Raw genomic sequence first — 20602 nt, forward strand, 5'->3', positions numbered from 1 at the left:
TCCCCACACCCCATTTCCAAGAGTACTACACACCAATGTCCTATCTCTATTACCCATTATTAATATTTTCTGTATGATTGCCTAATACTAGATACAAGCTACAGTTCACAGTTAAATCCAATATCCTAAAGAAAGGCTTTGGCAGAGGAAACATTAGGAAAAAGAATTAAATCACTATTTTTAATAGGTAGAACTGACAGTACCACTCTGAAATACAGGTTACCCAACACTTCCAGTTACAGAACCCCGAATCAGTTGTTTATAACTTTGCCAAACGTTATTGTTTGGGCTGAAATTTTCCGCACTGGGTGTCTGGTTCAGGCAGAATTTTTTGGAAAATGTCAGGCAAAATGGTTCAGCCATTTTCGAAAGCAAGATTAGGAAACCATATGCTGCTTCACCCATGTTTAAACACACACACACCCACTTCATTGAGAAGCTCTAGCATAGGTTGACCTTCTGTAATCCATGATTCCCTTTCCCAGCAACACCCCAATCCAGTATCCTTGGCGACCCATGGGTGATCTGGGGGCTAGACCACTCAACTAGAAAAAAACTGGCACTAGGCTCTCTGTCTCCCTTCCACTACACGCCAGCAGCCCTACACTTCGCAACCCCTCACCCACTCTTCCAGAGTGCGGGAAACAGCTGATTTGTGGCATTCAAGCTCAGGGAGCGAGGGAGGAGCAGTGTGACAGGATGTGCTTGGGGAAGAGACGGGGCAACTGTGGAGCACCAGGGAGTCAGGAGCGGAGCTCTGAAACCAAGCAGCTGCAGAGGAGCCAGCAGTGACCTCCCCTGGTTCAGAAAATTCCCTGGTTTGGGACCAGTGAAAGTGTGCTGGACCACAGAGGTTCAAACTGGACCTCTGAACCATTTCAGTTTTCATATGCTGAGCAGAGACTAACTAGAATTCCGGAGCTAAAATATCTACTCCATGCACTGCGTATGCTCCATCCCATGGCTACCATGGTGGGGCCAGGCATCAGAAGTGAGGTGGGGGCGGGGACTGAGCTCTCACCTTTTTTGCTGGCACCTTGGCTACACAGAAAACGAAAGTGGCTGATTCAAATGTTCCGGGGGATTACAGCCAGACTGGGGATGGGGAGAGAGGATACTGGAATGAGGAGGCTGGTGAGGGAGAGACAGACAGTCAAGCAGGGAGAGACTGGGACAGGAACCTGGAGTATAGTGAGGAAGAAAAGAGAAAATGGGAGTAGGAGCCAAGGGGCACTGAGACTGGCGAGGCAAGAAGCTGGGGCTCAATACTAGTCTCATGCCGTGACAAAGCATCTTGCATAACCAGCTAATTCACTTATCCAACCATACAAGGGAAGTAGTTCTATAAGAGAGGAGTTGGCTCAAGAATGCAAGCAGTTTGAAAGACACATTCTAATTTTTTCCCAGGCTGTTACTGGAACAACAAAAGAGGAAGCAAACTAGTTCCTGTTTCATAACACCAGCAGCTTATCTCCAGTACAGCTGGGACTGACCCTGTGGTGACTGCTCCATGGGCAGTTGATCACTGTCCCACTGACTCCAGGACTCCACCGGAATGAGATGAGTAAGGGGAGTGAACAAGAGTGTTTTTCCCCATCAGCCTAGTGTAGCGTAGACCCAATGCTAAGTGGCTCTAAGTTACATCAACTTGACTTACTCTTCTAACCTAACTCAAATGGCACAACTTAGATCAACTTCTTCCTATTGCATATACCGGCCCTGAGTTCGCATACTGATAGGATGAAGCAAGACCATTATTCAGAAGCAGGGTTGTCCCAGCATTATTTTAAATCAGAAGCTTTAACTTGACCTCTTGCTATCTATCAACTGTCACTGCTATACAAGTCTTTTGAACTTCGTGAAAAGTAAGTTGGCTGTTATATTCAGGGTGAATAAAAACTGGTTTTTTTATTTATATTTTATTTTGTTATTTAAATGATAAAGGTTTTCTTTTCAAAAATAAACCTCTTTATATTGAAATCTGAATTTAATGCAAAAATAAGTCAGACTTAAATCTCTTAACACTTAAATAAAAGCTAAATATGCTGACTCCATGAACCTGTATTAAAAAATCCCCCTCTGAATTAGAGATGCAGGAGCAGCTTTTCCTATACCAAGAATCTAGGCAAAACATCTAACTTTTGAGGTCAAACTTTATAATTAGGGCATATTACCTATATACTGCACTAAGAATTTTATCCTTTGGGGGACCCAGGGTCTGTGCTACAGGGTGAAACAGAATGCCAAAGTCATAATAGGACGCCAGCCTCTGACTCACTCATAGGCTGTGTCTACACATGCCCAACGCTTTCGGAGGCACTTTGGAACAAACTGGGAATAAGCAAATTTCGAAGCGTGGAGTTCATTTCGAAGCATCCGCGTCCATACAGCCAGTCTGCATTTCAAAAGCAGGACTTTTGAAGTGTGACTAGTCACTATTATGCTGAATATGCATGTCAGTGCCTCATCAACCTGTTCCAAAGTGCCTCATTAACATGCCCCTTCTGAAAGGAAGGGGCATGTGTAGACATTGCCATACTGTTTTATAGCTTCTCTCTATCTCCGCCCTCATTATTTATGACACTACCCACCACAGAACTTATTCTGCTCATGAAAAAACACTAAAGTTTGTGTGCATAAATCATTTAGGGGTGTTTTATTTAGTAAATTGTGTATATTGTTTTATGTGTTTAATTAAATCTAATTTCTTCCCTAGTGTAGCTTGACACAAATCATGAGCAGAAAGTTAATTGTCTCGTATATAAGTAATGCATCATCTGCCATTTTCTAACATTCTAAATATGCACACTGTGAATCTGAAAATACTAAGCTATGCAATTGCTTTTGCATAGTGTTCCCTGCAAGAAAGCAATAACATATAACAAACTGAATATAATACTATTTAGTTGTATATCAACAGGTTTTAATGATTATTTCAGGGGTCTCAAACAGCCTGTGGACTATCTTCCTTCCAATGAGTTGCACAATCTGATCCATACATGGCTGCGGGCACATGAGTTCTTGCAGTTCTACTTTCCCCGCAAGCCTAGACCCTGCTCTGGCCCCACCCCAACTCTACCCTGCTGCTCTGCCCTGTTCATCCCACCACTGCAACCCTTCCACCAATCCCCCACTCTCGAGGGATGCAGCTTTGGGTATTACTGGTGGCCTGGAGCCGTGTGGGGGCAGAGCGACATAGCCTCTGCTCTACTTCACTGCCCTCTCCTGGGCCAGCCCACTCGCTCCACTTCATTGCAGCCAGCCCGAGTCCACCCAGGGTCCTGCGAGCTAACCAGAGCAGAGGGGACCATCCCATCCATAGGATAGCTGGGGCAGCTGCTCTGGGTCCCTAAATGCCCATGGCGGCTGCATGAAACCATCTTATGGCCGGGCTGGCTCTGCATACAACTCCCCTACAGGTAATGGTGCAGGTTAGCAGCCAGAAGCCACTCTATCACTGTTGGTGGCAGAGCTGTGGTTCCAGAGGGTGGATTAAGTCACCCAGGGTGACTGGCAGTGGCTACTGTGGGGAACCATGCACAGACTCCCACCCTGAGAGCCCTGCCAGAGCAGGGTTCCCACTGGCCCATTAGGAAGATTTGAGGACTGGCTTTAGCCCTAGGTAAATTAAGTTTGAGACCCCTGGGTTTTACCAATCAATGAAAATGCACCTTTGTTTATAAAGTAACTAGAGTACAAATGGAAAATCTGACTCAAAAACTGATGATTTAAACCAAGGCTTTCTCCTTCGTAATTTAAATCAGTGTTTTAAATGGCTAATTGCTTTGATTTAAATTTGCCATACTTCATTATAACAATCTTCTCATTTCCATGGAATTGATCATTCTATGTTCAAAATCTTCTTTTTAAAAACAAAACATGCTCCAAGTGTCCAGGGACAAAAGGTCATCTTGAAAAAAGAATGTCTGAAGAGAGTTCGATTTAATTTAGATTTCAAGAAGCAACAGACAGGAAACTGGGATTTACTATGTTTGTAATGTGTCAGCCCTACACTTTTTCTTATAATACCTTCAGGCCTGCTGTCGGGGCAGCAGGTGTTGGAAGGGGGACAATCACCCCAGGGCCTATGATTCAAAGGGACCCGGAGCTCCCAGCTGCCGCCACAGCTACTGCAGCAGGAGCGCCAGATGGAGCCCCAGCACTCCACACAGATCCAGCAGAGGTCGAGGGGTGGGGATGGCATGGTCAGGGCAGCACTAAGGGTTAACCACCTGAGAACCCACCCCTTCCAAGAGCACAGAGTCTGTCCCCCTAGCACCATCACCACACACCTTGCCTCATGGCTATCAGCCCCACTAAATACCTTTTCTTTCAGAAAAAGGAGCCCTTCCAAAAGAAAGAAAACTTATTTTCTAGCCTATAGAAACTTCTGATATAATTCAGTTACAATTAGAATAATTCCACCTGTTCACCACGGATAACACTAAAGATATTATATGAAAAATAGGAATAGTCCATTCTTAAGTGGACTTAAGAATAAAAAGAAAGATAGAAGGTTTGGGGTAACAATGGAGGTTGAGCTTAGATTTGAAGTAAGTACTCCACAACGTTCTCACACAGCAGCAAATCCATCAAAATAGAACAGTTGAATTTTAGTTCTTTATGTCACACAGATCATGCATTTGATCGTGAAGCAAAGTAATTTTGTCTTTGAAAAACAATACCTCTAAGTGCAATTATATTTAGGCATCGGAACAAAACAGAAATTCAGGAGTCAAAAAGCTATGCAACATAATTAAGCAGAATTCATTTTTTTAAATGTCAGTGATAATATAAATTTAAGCTTTTTTGAATGTTCAGTTTAAATTTTCATAATTGCAGCAAATTATGAGCGATGGTGTCAGGTAACAGCTTTTTAATGACTCTCATTGACTTTAAAAAAAGTGAAATCTGCTAAAAACTTTAAAACTGTTAAATTGTAAAAACATAAATTGGCAACGTCACACCAGAATATACAAAGTAAATATCCTGAAATCCAAGTAATTTTTTCTCAACCAGCATTTTTCCTGCTTTGCCTATATGTAAATGTAAATTATTATTGAGAGTTTTTTGTTGGTTTGTGTGTATATGTTGAAATCAATGTTTGACATTTACTGATAAAAATCTAATTCTTCCAACACTAAACATAGTAGATAATTTTCATTTTTTTGACATTTTGTTTTCTCAGAACTAGAATTTGTTCTCATGTAAACACTAACAAAGATTCAATAGCAATTCTTCATGTATCTAACTACTCACAAAAAACTTTTAAGCTGTAGTTTTGCAACTGTATACCAAGCTAAGGGGCAACATGACCAATTAATTGCAAAATGGACCACGATAATGGGTATCACTGAGCTCAGATGACTGACTTTAGTTATCTACTAAGATACCATTTTGTTTTTCAAATTTACAATCAGATCTGATTCTTCCTTCTCATGTTATTTGGACTAGCAAAACACAATACCTACATTTACTAGAAGTTTGTGTTTTACTGAAAAGGAACATCAATGACCACCTGCAGAGAGAAAGTGCAGAACTCTCTTTTATATTCAAATTCTACACATTAACATGTGGTTTGAACAGGACAGCAATTACCTGGCCCATTATAAAGACTGTTACATACTTTGCTTTATCTGACTCTTGACTCCACCCTGCCCCCATCCTACTGCCCCTCTGCTCTTCTGATTTGCTCACCTTGATTACACTTTTTCTGATTTGTCTACTTTGATAACAATTTTTGGTTCTCTGTGCCCTAAATATTGAGTCTGTTCTGGTATGGCTATGGTCTGAAGAAGTGGGTCTGTCCCACGAAAGGTCACCACCTAATAAATTATTTTTCTAGTCTTTAAAGTGCGACTGGACTGCCTTTTTGTTTTGATAGAATATAGACTAACACAGCTACTTCTCTGTTACTATTCTACATTTACTGCAGATAAGCAAAAGACATTATAACAGGGCAACATTATACAGAATTCCAGGACCTTGCTTACTTTTCGTTATAAAAGTGGCCATGTTGTCTTAGCACACCTCGATTTCTCTGGCCCCTAATTACTGTCAAATTTTAGTATCTGATAACTCACATATAAAAGATCATCAAAAACCCAAAGAACATATGATCACCAACACAGAACTGCATTTAACTTGAAAGATATTTTGTTCTGTTTACAACATTTTGATATTGTGAAGAATGAAACTGCAGTCAACTAGATTAAAAACTTCCCCAACTAATAAATTAACAGTAATTCTGCCAGCCAGATGAAAAAGATAAGGGGAGGGCCCACAGCATGATATTCAGATAAAAAAAAAATGCAGGGGAAAAAAAACCAATGGGACAGACTAAAATAGCTAAGTGCAAAACAAAGCAATGAATTTCATAGATAAGGCAAACACCATTTTAATGGCCTTTTGTGCATCTGTTTTGCATTCATCTGAGTCACATGTGAAATTTCACAAAAGTCACGTATACACTGTGCTGAAACACAAAATGTCAGATCAACCAGTTCCCTTTTCTTTCATTTCCTCTATCAATCTCACTATCAAAACACAGTTCTGTGTCTCAAAATGTACCCACAACTTAGTCCATTAGCATTTCATGTGAAGGAAAATTACATGTGGAAAGCATGAGACTGAGGGCAGGCAAACAGTAACATGCTCCTCTCACTTTCTGTCCCCATCCTTGAGTGTACTGGAAGACCTAACTGCAAGGCAAGAGTTGCAACAGGGGTTGCAGTCCCAGACATTGGGATAACCAGCACTGGGACAACTTCACCAGCAAGACTCACTCACTTCAACAAGTAAATTGTTTAGATAAATTGAAATCCAAAGAGATACAAAGATTAGCCCAAAAAATAAAATAAACAAGCAAAACACATTAGGCCTTTTCCCCTTTCTATTTACCCTAAAGGCCGGCTCTTCCATAGCCTTATAACAGCAGAGGGGTATTTCTAGGTTGATTTCATTTAATTCAACACCAAGCATCAGATTTAACAAATGCAATTATGCATGTCCCCACTAGGTGACCATGGCAGACAGGGCATATCCTCATTGCCAGGCAGGGGCAACTGGTGAAGAGGGGAGGGGCCATGTGACACTACACCCCCCAACCGGGGAAGGAACAGGACAAATACCCTCCCCCAGATAACACCCCTTCCCTGTTCCACCCTCACCTGACCTCCTTCCCTTCCCCCAAGGGATTCAGGGCTGAGGAGGGCAGAGAGAAATAGTAGGGTTAGCACCTGGGGCATGCCTCCTCCCTGCCTCCACAGGCAGTAGCAAGTGAAATAGAGCAATGCAGCCCTAGCTTGCTTTGCTCCCCTGGCCACATTGTTCCACTTCCTGCAGGTGAGTCCAGGGCAATCCTTCTCCTCCCCTGAGCAACATGGCCAGAGGAGTGCAATGACCCGGGACTCCTGCTCTACTTGGCCCACCATTGGTGGTGAGTGCAAAAGGGGCCAGACTGCTGCTGTGGGCACCAGAACCAACCCCACCCAGTCCCTGTGCCAGCAAGTCCCTTGCCCCTCCCACCCATGACGTTTGTGGGGACCACGTGCCCCCTTGCACACTCCCCCCGACCCAGCATCACCTATGAGCCAGAGTGCTCAGCTGTTAATGCTCTGATGAGCTCTTTGAAATTGAACTCCAATATGCATCAGCCAGGTGAACAGGAATACAGCCACAGGAATTTCTGACCATAGGGTCACCAACACAGCTGAGGAACATGGCCAGGGTTACAAACACATCAAGCATGGACTGTTCAGGAAATAATTAATCTGATTACTGGGATGAGGGGCAGGGCAGGGCTCTGCATGCAAGCTCTGAAGCAAGCAAAAGAAATGCCGATTCTGTACCAAAGTCAACCTAGGCATGGTGGCTAAGGGATGTGCAGCAATGCCACGTGAAAATAAAGGAGCTTAGACAAGCATCCACAGGGCAAAGCTGGTTTTGAGAGAGAGACAGGGGAGCCTGATGAAATGTACCAATAACACCCCACCACAATGTTTGCGTGCCATTATGCATTGGGACGCTAGCCCAGAATTCCAATCTGCTGCAGGGACTGTGGGATAGCTACCCACAGCGCATCAGTGGTGCTGGAACAATTTTAAAGTGGAGAGGGAGGGGGAGGGCTAAGAGCCATTGAACCAAACTGTAAATCCTCTATATAATGGAAACCATTTCAAGTTGGGAGTGCTGTAGCACCCGTGCACCCCTACTTCCAGCACCTAAGCAAAGCATCCATCTCGCCTTGAGTCGATGCAACCCCTGACAGCATACAGGTGACACACAAGGGCATATGCTTCCCAAAGGCTGAGGGTAGGAGATGCAAGGGACCAACCAGCACACAGCTGGGGAACTAACAGAGAGAGGTGGAGTCCCGTACCTCCAGCAGGGGTCCAGTCCTCTCCACCCCCATGCACTCACTGGCAGCAGCAGGGAAACCGGAGCAACAGCCCCAGCTCGTTGCTCTCCTCTGGCCATGTCTCGGGGGTGGGGGTGCAGGACCACCCCACACTCGCTAGTGGGAAGTGCAGAGATGCAGCTGGGGGAGCAGAGGGAGCTGGGTCCCCTTGATCTACTTGTCCCATCACTGCCAAGGAGTGTAGCAGGGATGAGGTGGGAGGGAAGACTCCTCCTGCAGCAGCTGATCCCACTAGTCCCCTGGGTCAGGTTGCTCAGGGGTGGAACAAGGGCAGCAAGAGGCCCAGCCTGGGACAGAGGTGGGTTGTCCAGCCCTACCCCAGGCTGCAAGGGGAGAAGGGTCATGTGGCCTGTGGCACCACCATCCCCTTTCACCAGTCACCTCTGCTTTTGACCATCAACTGGAAGCCAGTGACTCTGAATTAATATACACGGTGTTTACACAGCCCTTAATTTGAGGCATGAGTGTTACCACAGGCTTTATTCCACTAGTTCATGTGGAACACAATGGTCCATCTTAAAAGCCCTTTAGGTCAATGGGAGGGACTGGGCAGTGGGGGGACACTCATTACAAATTCAACCTAACGCTGACTACCTCGACCTAAGCTCCGAACGGAGACCAGCCCTGCCTGTATATTTATGACCCTTTCCCCACAGACAAGTGTAACCCACACACCTACGTGGGGTTCACTGTCCCAAGCTGTGGCACCTAGACCACAACCCAGAGAAAGAATAAGTGGCCTCTACAGCCTAAGCTGAGAGCCAGCTGGCCTTTAGCACAAGAGGTGGCAGCGCCTGCACAAAACTCCAGAGGTCCCAGGTTTGAGTCTGTCTAGGGGCAGTCACACAAGCCCTGGGGATTTTTATGACCAACAAAGTGCGCAGACGCCGGGGGGGAAGAGAGATGCCTGTCACGCAGTGGGATCTCAATATTCAAGAGGCTCCATGTTGAGAACCCTTGCGAACGTTGAATTTCACAAACATAGCTGCTGCCCGGAGCCCCAAGGAAAGCAGCGGCTGCTGGCGCTCCATGCCCTGGATGAAGTGGGGGCTTGCAAATATTTGAATCCGCAAACATCAAGTTCGGGAATGCTGGAACCCCACAGCAAATGTTAAAATTTGCAGCTAAGTTTGCTAGGCCCCCAGGGCCTTCCCCAAGGCCTAGACTGACAAATTCAGGGAGACCCTTGCTCCCCTTAACGCCTCCCCGGGATCACGCCAGCTCCAGGCGCAGGGAAACGCCTCCCCTGGGGCTTTCCTGATAATGCCCAGCTCACACCCCCCTGAGGCGCTCCCTGGCCCCCGCGCTGCGCGGGACTTCTGGGGTCACACCACGCAAAAAGGCGGCCCCCCGAGGGAGCGGATCCGTATCAGTCTCTGCCAACGCGCGGGGTGCGAGCGGTCACACGTGGCATAACCCGCCCCCCCCGCGTCCCTTCGGAGCCTCCCTCAGCCCATCCGCGAGGCAAGGAAGCGCCCCAGGCAGACGCCCCGAAGCCCTAGCCTCCCACTGACCACAGTCTCGTCCTGCCCCGCTAGCCGCAGAGGCCAGCGCCCCCCCGGCACCTACCTGCGCCACAGGCCCAGGGCAGGCGCATTAACAGCAGCTGCAGCAGCAGCCGGCAGCGGAGCAGCGCAGCGGCGGGGCGCGGCATAGCCGATGTCAGGGGGCTGCTGTTGCCGCGAGCTCCGAGCCCCAGCAGCGGGAGGGGCGCGGCGCAGCGCAGCGCAGCACAGCTGCCTCTCGCTGGGCCGCGCACGGAGCTCCTCGGCCCGCCCCTTCCCGGAGCGCCGGCCCACGTCCGGGCGGCGCCCCGTGGCAGGGGAACCGGCCCGGCCCGGCCCAGCCCAGTACCCCCGTGGCACGCAGGGGCCCCGCTGCTACAGCTCAGACGCACCCGGAGGCGCGGCGCGCGGAGCCCCAGGCTACGTGGAGGGAGTGGGACGCTAAAGGCGCGCCTAGGGCCGGCCGGGCTGGGCTGCTGCGGTGGAGGCGTTGGGGGCTGCTGCCGACCTTAGGTCGCACCCAGCAGGCGGCGAGCGAGAAGTTGCTGCCTTGCGGCATTTCCTGTCGCGCCCACTACCGTAGCCGCGGCGCCACCCCCGCTTGCCCGGCTGGGCCCCTAGGGCAGAACCTGCGCCCTGAACAAAGGCAGGCCCGAGGGTGCTGAGCCCTGGCGGGAGGTGACCCTGCAAGCGGGGAAGAGCACCGAGGCCTCTAGGTGCTGTTCTGTCAGTGTGTTGAATTTTGGTGGGGTCAGGCTAACCTGGCCTTAAAGATCCTGCTTTAATTGGTGGGGGTGCGGGTGGGGTACCGTACAAGTTAGCCACTTCCTGGTTTCCAGGCACGCAGCCATAGGTGCTGTAGCACCCCCGGCCTTGAAGGATTTTCCACTGTGGAGAGCAGAGGTGTACAAGGGGGGGCGGAGGCTTGGGGAGCTGTGAAATTCCATAAGGGGCCACGGCCCAATTCTCTGCTGGGTCTCAGGCTCATCCATCTCAAAAATGTTGAAATGTGTTCATGTCTGTGTATTCACATTCCCATTAATAAAATTTTGACATGCTACATTCTTATTCTTGCCCATGCCAAAATGGATTTTTTTCCTATGACCATAACCAAAATTTCCATCAGTTTGGATTACATTAGACAAGTTGGGGGAGGGGAGTGCTGCTAATTGCAGGGATGAAAAGTTGGCCCTGATGTAAAAAGTTTGTTCACGCCAGTGTAGAGGCTTTACAGTTTAGTTCAATGTCTCTCAGCTTCCATGGGCTGGGCCTCATACTCTATATGTCAGTGCTAGAACTAAACTCCAGCTCAGAAGGGAGGCTCAGCTCCACTGCATCTCTTTGTGTTAATGAAAGTGTGTGAATCATCTTTTTTTCTCTTGAGTTTACAGAAAAGTTCAGATAGGCTAAAATCCAGCATCAAAGCAGTGTAGTACAAGCAAATGGAAACAGAGAGGTTATAATGGAAGTCTGAACAGTAGATTCAACCACAAAACAGCATTTACCAGCTACTGTTTGATATCTCAGCATACATTATAACAGTGTAAACTGACAAGAGATTATGGATGAAGAATAACATTTTAGACCTCTGTCTTACAGTAACCACATCCAGTTCAGTGGAGGACATCGATGCCATTGCAGGACAGCTTTGAATGGGATGAGATTTTATTTTCCTTTAGCAAAAAAAAAAAAAAAATCACAATTTTGAACAGTCTGAACTATTATAACAGTCTCTGCTGGAATAGTGTGAATAGAAATGAGGAAGCCAAAAAGGGTCAATTAAACAGTTTCTTTAGCAGTTTTATAGTTATTCTAGGGTTATAATGACACCACACAGTAAAAGGTTACCGAGCAGCGTGCAGTATTTTACATACACTTGTGGTTTAAGTGAGAAAACCTTGCATCAGGTGGTTAAAAGTCCCTTAACTTTCACTGCCTGCTTCCAGCACACAGCAAACACGTGGTTATAGTCTAACCACATACCTTCACTAATGTTATTGATTACACACAAACAGTAAAGCAGGGTGCTCAAACCTTTTTTATACTTAACCAAACTATATACCCTGTCTATATAAGGGAAACCACTTCAAGATGGGCGGTGCAGCAGCCTCCTGTCCCCGTAGATCGCGTATCTATGATAGTAAATTTATACAAACCCTTGGTAGTGTTGAAAATCAGCATTCCTCCTAAATCGGACACTATATTGATAACTAACAACAATAAAAATACATTCACATGGCAGGAGTCTGTCTTTTGCAGACAATTTACTTTTGGCATCTTCATCAGTTTTAATAAAACCCTCTGATACTGCAAATGTCAGGTTTATAGGTATATCTGGTGAGCAAAGGAATGATGTTCTTCAGAACATACACCAACAAAAGTAGGCATGGCTTGATTAAGAGAAAAAAAAAAGTAGGGTTTTTCTGAGACTCAAGGCCAGTGATAGGTAATTAATTCACAGGGCACTCATCATTCACCTTGAATCATCTTTTGAAATATGTGCTAGCCACTGATGCTAAAGAATATGTTCCACCTTTTGTATAGCTGCAGTACTCTCCAATGGCTAGTCTTAATGTACAATACTACAGCTGTGATGCTGTAGCACTTTAGTGAAGATGCTACTAAAGCTTCTCCTGTCGGCATAGTTAATTCACCCATCCAAGAAGACAGTAACTATATCAATGGAAGAAGCTCTTCTGTTGACATACCGCTGTCTACAGGATAGGGTTAGATGAGTACAACTGTTTCTCAGGAAGTGAGGATTTTTCCTACCCATAAGCAACATATATTGTTACACGTCTGTAGTGTTGATCTGAACTGAGTACACTTCCCAGATGTGAAGAAGAGCTCTGTGTGAGCTGAAAAGCTGGTCTGAAGAAATGGGTCTATCCCACGAAAGCTTACCACCTAACAAATTATTTTGTTAGTCTTCAAAGTGCTACTGGACTGCTTTTTTATTTTGATAGTATATAGACTAACACGGCTCTCTCTCTGTTACTATTGAGCTGAAAAGCGTTCCTCTAAAACAACAAATACTCCTGTGGCACCTTATAGACTAACAGATATTTTGGAGTATAAGCTTTCGTGAGCAAAGACCCACTTCATCAGATGCATGGGTGGCAGGGTTTCAGATGAGGATTTAAAGAGGGAGTCTCAGTAAAAGGGAAGGCCAGAGCTGACAAGGTCTATTCAGTCAGGATGGATGCAGCCCATTATTGGCAGCTGATGAGGAGTTGTGAACATCGAGAGAGGAGAAATCAAGTCAGTTCAGTCACGGGGGTATGTGGCCCATTGTCAGTTGCTAATGTGGAGGTGTGAATATCAAGGCAGGAGAAACTGCTTTTGTAATGTCTTGTAGCAGGCCCTTAGGGCACCCGCACGGCCCCACAGTATGCCAACATTTTTATGGCTGATGTGGAACAACACTTCCTCAGCTCTCGTCTCCTTGTGCCCCTCCTCTACTTGCACTACATTGATGACATCTTCATCATCTGGACCCATGGGAAAAAAGCTCTTGAAGAATTCCATCATGATTTCAACAGTTTCCACCCCACCATCAACCTCAGCCTGGACCAGTCCACACAAGAGATCCACTTCCTGGACACTACTGTGCAAATAGGTAATAGTCACATAAGTACCACCCTATACTGAATACCCACAGACCACTATGCTTATCTACACGCCTCCAGCTTCCACCCAAAGTATACTACACAATCCATTGTATACAACCAGGCACTAAGGTACAACTGCATTTGCTCCAATCCCTCAAACAGAAAAACATCTACAAGACCTTTACCAAACTTTCCTGAAACTACAATACCCACCTAAGGAAGTGAAGAAAGAGTCAGACATGTACCCAGAAGCCACCTGCTGCAAGACAGGCCCAACAAGGAAAACAAGAGAACACCACTGGCCATCACATACAGCCCCCAGCTAAAGCCTCTCCAGTGCATCATCCATGATCTACAACCCATCCTGGAAAACGATCCTTCATTCTCACAGACCTTGGGAGGCAGGCCTGACCTCACCTACAGACAGCCTGCCAACCTTAAACAAATTCTCACCAGCAACTACAGACCACAACACAGTAACTCTAAACCTGGAACCAATCCCTGCAACAAACCTCACTGCCAACTCTGCTCACATATCTACACCAGCAATATCATCACAGGACCTAACACCAAGGTGCCAGGACAACATGCTTTGTGACAAGACTAGGAATCCTTACATCTGGTTTGGTTGATTTCCTAAATGTCTTCGTGTGTTCAACATAAAATGCTATCACTCTGCAGACATCTAGAGCATGTAGTCTCTATTCTGACACACCAGGATGCAGTTCAAGAAAGAGACTGGTAAGAAGAGGTCTTCACCCACATGAAATTGAAACACTGCTTTGGGAAAAATGCTGGGTGGGGTGCAAGTTGCATTTGGTTCTTATGGAAGGCTATGGTGGGGAAGGGGTCTGGAGTTCACGCTTTTAACTCAGATGCTCACTGAGCTGACGTAATAGCTAATGGGAATGTCACTTTTCATGAGCGGTGGAGTGGTGCACGTGCTCACAAGGGATGTGAATGGAGCGCCCATTAATGTGAAGAGGATCAGGTTGAGATTTGAAGCAAGAATTGGTGGTCTTAAATCCACCACCCCTCTGAGCCCTCCAGCAAACAGTCTTAGTAGGGTTAGCAGACAGAGAGCACCCCATCTCTCCTGGATGGAACGATGAGATGCCCACTAGGTGTGTCTTGGAGGACCATGCAAACTCCTGTTGTTTCAGGTGTAGCAGATACTCAAGAATGAACAGTATTGATGCTTGAAGCCAAGTTGTGTGGCACTGCCCACACCAGCATGAAAGGCTTTTTACTTAGCTAGGTAAGTAGGTCTGGTGGAGGATTTTCTGCTAGCATCTCCCTCACTGGTTCCACGCATTGACATTCCTTGGGATTTAACCATGAAGCTTCCACATGTGAAATGTAAAGGCTGAAGATCTGGATGAAGGAAGTGACTGTGGTCCAGTGTGATGAGATTGGAGAAGGATGGCAGGATGATCAGGGCTTTCACCGAGAGATCCAGAAAGGTGCTGTACCAACGCTGGCACGGCCCCACTGGTGCCAGCAAAATTACTTCCGTCCTACTCTACGGATCTCAAGTAGTACTTTGTGTACAAGCAGGACTGGCAGAAACACATACATGAGTTAACCTGAGTGGAGCAAGAACGCAGCTGAATCGTAGCCTAGATCATATTTTTTGGAAAAGAGCAGAACACCAAGCACTTTCTCTTGCTCCAGGTAGTGAATAAGTCTGTCTAGGGAAATTCCCATCTTTAGAAGATGGAATGCATGACATCTGCTTGTGTGGTCCAATCATGGTGGAAGAACTTCCTGCTGAGATAGTCTGCAAGTTTGTTCTGTATCCCTGGGAGATCAAGTGCTTCCAGTGTATGAGTGGGCTATATAGAAATCTCAGAACAGGAGGACTTTCTCGAAAAGAGGCAAGAACTGAACCCAGTCCTGCTTGTTTATGTAAAACGTGGTGGTGTTGGTTATCGCTGCCACACACTGCCCCTGCATTCCAGCCTGGAAGTCTGATGTGCCAGTCTCATTGCTCTGAACTCCTTTACGTTGATGTGGAGCAGGAGTTCGAACTGAGACTGTAGTCCCTACATTTGCAGACCTAGGTGTGCTCCCCAACCCAGAGCTGATGCATCTGTTACCAGGGTAAGGGAGGGGAGAGGAGTGTTGAAGGAGACTCATTGCAAACTGTGGAGGGTCCAGTCTCCACTGAAAACAGTGTGTCCAGGACATGCCCCAGAACGGTTAATACTAAATTAAGACTTTCAGACTGGGCAATAAGCTGAGACAAGCCACACCTGGAAAGGTCTGAGTCAGGCTGCCATGTATGCTGGGAGACAGAGGGACACCTTTGCAGTTGTGAAATGGTGTCACCTGAAAGTCTGGATGAGGAATGCCGGCACCTGGAATCTGGATTCCGGAAGGATTGCTCTCACTTGTTGAGAGACCAGCACCGCCTCAATACATTCTATCCATCGGGTAAATCCTAGTGTTGACTTGTCTATGTTGAGTAGGAGTCCCAATGTCAGGAACATGTCTGTGACTAAATGGACTTGTGACTCCAGCTGCTCCCTGGAGCACCCATTGTTTCAAATTGTCTAGGCACTTGTCTCTTGTAAAGAAAAACTGCTTCCAACAACATTCACTTGGTGAACACATGTGGGGCCAAATGGGAACATTGTGAACAGATAATGGTTGTGGCTGACCACAAACCTGAGAAAAAGTCTGTGTGTCAGTCAAATGGTGGTGTGAAAACAAACATCTGGGCACCACACTTCAAGAAAGATGTGGAGAAATTGGTGAAGGTCCAGAAAAGAGCAACAAGAAGAATTAACTGTCTAGAGAACATGAGCTGTGAGGGAAGGCTGAAAGAGCTGGGCCTGTTTAGTTTAGAAAAGAGAAGACTAAGAGGGGACACGATAGTGGTATTCAAATACTTCAAAGAAGGTTACAAGGAGGAGGGAGAAAAATTGTTCTCCTTGGCCTCTGAGGATAGGACAAGGAGCATGGGCTTAAAATTCTGCAAGAGAGGTTTAGTTTGGACATTAGGAAAAACTTCCTAACTGTTAGGGTGGTTAAACACTGGAATAAAGTTATCAAGGGAGGTTATAAAATTTCTATCACTGGAGATATTTAAGAGCAGGTTAGACAGACACCTATCGGGGTGGTCTAGATGGTGTTTGGTCCTGCCGAAAGGGCAGGGAACTGGACTCAATGACCTCCTGAGGTCCTTTCCAGTTCTAGTGTTCAATGATTCTATCATCATCCACACTGAGGGCGGAATTTCAACCTTACTATCAACTGGTTGAGTCCTTGCAAATCCAAAATGGGCCTGAAACTCCCTTTTGCTCTGAGAATTAGGAAATATTGGGATTAGAATCCCTTGCCCCCTAATTCTTCAGGCACCTCCTCCACTGTCATTAATGGTAATGAATAAGGAATTGCTCCTCTTAAAAGTGACAATGAAGAGGGGTGGTAAGGAGGGGAGGAGCAGAAGTGGAGAGAATCTACCTTACAAATGAGCCAGTAGCCTGATGTTATATGAAACCATGTACAGTAGATGTGGCATAGAGCATTCAGAAAATCTGGGAACTGATCCACGATGGAGGTGAGTATGCCACCCTCAGGTGTACCTTTAAAACATTTGTTTAGGCCCTGAAGTTGACTTTGAAGAGCCATGTCCCAAGCTGGAGAGTGGCTTATAAGGGATGCACCTATTATTCCTGCTGGTATTGTGGAATGACCCCTGTGTAGGGCAGGCTGGGTATGGTCTCTGCTGTTGCTAGAGCTTCAGCTGCAGCTTGAAAGGTTTTTTTCTGGGTTGCTGGTGTGTGCATGTCCAGGGACTTTGTAATTGCCCTTGACTCTTTAGGGTATAAAACCTCAAGTCTATCTGGTCTAAAACAGCCCTGCAGCCTCAAATAGAAGGTCCAACTTCTGGGGGAAGACCTGATGCTTGGAACCAAACTTACTCCTTATTGTGACCATCCCTGAGGAGATGCTCTGCCCTGCCAAGTCTGTCGAGTCTAGGGAGGCCTGCAGGGAAGTTCTGGCTACTGTCCTGACATCCTTACAAGTGCAGGGAACTCTGCCTTTGTGTTCATGAGGAGCAATTTGGACACAGTGTCCCAGGAGTTGAAATTGTATCTGCTGAGAAAAGGCTGCTGAATGGCCTCTGCTGCAGGCCCCATGGTGCATAGATTTTCCTCCCGCAGAGGTCCATACTCTTTGCCTCCTTGGCCTTTGGGGCCTGCACTTCCTGCCCTGGTGCTTCTTTTGTTTAATTGCCGAGACTATGAGGGATCATGGTTGTAAGTGCGAGGATGAAAATGGGCATCGCTTAGAGGGGGAAAAGTATTTTCTTTCTACTCCCCATTGTGGTGGGTGGGACAGATGCGGGGGGTCTGCCAAATGGTTTTGTTATTGGTCTGTACAGATTTTATAGCGGATGACTCTAGATAACTATAAATCTATTCTGGACGGGCCCTCTGGGCTTAGGTTATTGACCGTGGGAACCTCAGGTTTGGCCATTTCCTCAACCTGAAGGCCCATGTTTCAGGTGATGTGGCAAAAAAAAATGTCCTGATGTGTCTGTGGTCAATGCGGGGAGGACTGAAGTCGAGGTCCCTGCAACAGCCTTGTCAGATGATGCAGAAAATGTGGTCCTTTGGGTCTTGTAACTGTCCTGTTGGTTCTGGGCAGAATTAGGGTCCTCTGCTAGCCTGGCCTAGTTTGATGCATCCTGGGCTGTGGCGGCGAGGGGAAGGTTCTGTGGTCGGTCCCGCCAAGTCCTCTGAGGAATGCAGATGTGGGTTGGAAAGGGTAGCTTCAGTAGCCTGAGGGGTCGGTCTGATCCCTGGGAACCACAGGGGAAGGTGACTCAGAGCCACCAACCTGGAGGTGCGAAGTGGTAGTGGAAGGGGCACCCTGCGCCGGATAAGCCCAGACAGTCCATAAGGGCCATTGCGTGGGTGAAGGCCACTGTGAGGGCCAAGGAACTGGCACTTCTGGGCAGTGTTTACACCAACAGTGTGTGCTGTGCCTCAGTAAGCTCAGTCCCAAGGGTGATGACCACACTAGTGCCAATGAATCCTGTGCTGGTGGGGGGCTGGTTCTATGAGGAGGATGACACTGATCAGTGCCACCAGTGCTGGAGAAATGAATTGATGTTCTCTGAGTGCCAGATGCTCCTGGGCTGGTGCCAGAGACCTAGATCAGTGCTGGGATTAGTGCAAGTCCAGCGTCAAGCAGTATCACAAACATCATGCTGCCGCCAATCCTGTAGTTTCTAAAATCTAAAGGTGTATTTATAAAAAAGGAAAGAAAAATGAGTTACAGCTGGTTAAAGGAATGAACTACCTACCACAATGGCAAAGTTCTTGCATCAGGCTCAGCAGTGCTGAGAGGTGCCATAGGCCCTGGGGCAAGGTGGGAGGGGAGCCTGGCTCTGTAACCCGGAGAGGGTGTGTCCAGTGGTGGAGGAGGTGGGGCTACAGCATTCAGTCCTCAGCACCACCCTGACCACAGTGCTGCCCCTCCCTCATAGCTGAGTGCAGCAGGGCTGTTAAGGCAATTCAAAGGGCCCTGCAGCTCTAGGATCCTTTGAAATGCTAGACCCAGGGGCAATTACCCACCCTTGCCACCTCAGCCCCACCATCAGTGGGCCTGACCAGGCTTGTAGCCATGATGGAATAAACTGCTGACTTGTTAAATCGCTCATTGTTTCCAAATCATTGCAAGATCCTCAGTACTTTGGTTACAATGGTCCTGTTAGAATAAGTTCTTAGTCTAGAAGTTCGAGCAGGAAATAGGCAAAAATTGAAATGCCTCTAGGACCTTTTATCCCTTCTGCCAAGTGAAGGAAAACCCATTGTTCTTGTGGAAAATTATAGGCAACAAGATGTTGTCTGGAATCACATGGGCAAGTCACAAGTCTATGCATGCTTTACTTACTCATAGCTGAAGCTATCACCCATTGGGTATATCTTCATTACAGTGGGGGTCAGGGACTGATCCTCCTGGCATTGATTTATTGCATCACAGAAGATGCAATAAATAGGAGAAGGCTCATCCAGTAAGTGGAAAAAGTTCAGAGTGATCATGGCCACGGGCCCATAAAGAACTAAAAAGGTCATTACAACTTTTGAAAAGTTGGACATCAAAAGTATAACCAGGTATTTTGGCATTTTTACCTGTAATTGCAGGACAGAACAGAAGCATACCAATTATAGGTTATCACTTCCTTAATCAATTGATTTCTATCTTTCAAGGAAGATGGGAGTTTAAAAGAAAATATGGTTGCGTGGACAATTGTAGAAGCAAGGACTGGCCAATCCTTGGTGGGTTGCACAGAGTAAGGCTCACTCAGCCATGTTTCAGAGACAGATTACCTCAGTAACTTAGCTGGTCTCGTCTATCTAAGCACAAATTTCCGCGCTGTGAACCCAATCCTGCAAGATGCTGTTTGTGTGGGCACATGGGTTTGCCCTATATGGGGTGACTTGCAAGGGTGGTGGAACCGGTAGCAGCAGTATCAGATAAAACCAGGGTAATGCCACAACTGCATCTTTTGAAAAGTTTCAAATGATGTAACGTTCAACAGATATGCACCGCCGGCAAACCTCATCCTGAAAGATGCTACCATACAATGAATTTGGGAACACACCAAAACAGCCTGGAAAGAAACTGGAGACAAAACATTGGGAAAGAGGACAAGGCATCACCAAGACTGGATCACAGCAGACAGTCTGAGAAAAGTGAAGGAATGAAAGGACAGAAAATCAGCAGTCAACAACAGCAGAACAAGAGCAGCCAAAGTGGAAGCTCAGAGGCTGTATTCAGAAGCCAACAAAGAAGTTAAAAGGGCTGTAAAATGGGACAAGAAGAACTTTGTGGAAAACTTTGCACAACAAGCTGAACAAGCTGCAGACAGAGAAACTTGAAAGAGCGCTGTAGTATCACATGGAAGCTAGCTGGGTCACAGCATACAGTGGATCAGCCAGGAGGGGCGTGTGCTAACCAACCCAAGTGAGCAGCTCAGCAGATGGAAGGAACACTTTGAAGAGCTACTGAATCGCCCTGCCCACATGGAATCTCTCAAGTTATCACCT

General features: G+C 46.7%; 1 protein-coding gene across 1 annotated transcript in view; it reads right to left on the minus strand.

Annotated features, from left to right (window-relative positions):
* IFNGR2 (interferon gamma receptor 2) overlaps window positions 1-10436 on the minus strand; it is a 38754-nt gene extending 28318 nt beyond the window's left edge. The window contains exon 1 of the mRNA XM_074996766.1: window positions 9989-10436. Within this exon, the coding sequence (XP_074852867.1) occupies window positions 9989-10073 (85 nt within the window). The 5' untranslated portion in view covers window positions 10074-10436. The remainder of the gene's footprint in view (window positions 1-9988) is intronic.
* Window positions 10437-20602: the final 10166 nt, after the last annotated feature.

Source organism: Carettochelys insculpta, chromosome 1 (genome assembly GCF_033958435.1).
Source record: "Carettochelys insculpta isolate YL-2023 chromosome 1, ASM3395843v1, whole genome shotgun sequence".
In the NCBI taxonomy this organism is placed as follows: domain Eukaryota; kingdom Metazoa; phylum Chordata; order Testudines; family Carettochelyidae; genus Carettochelys; species Carettochelys insculpta.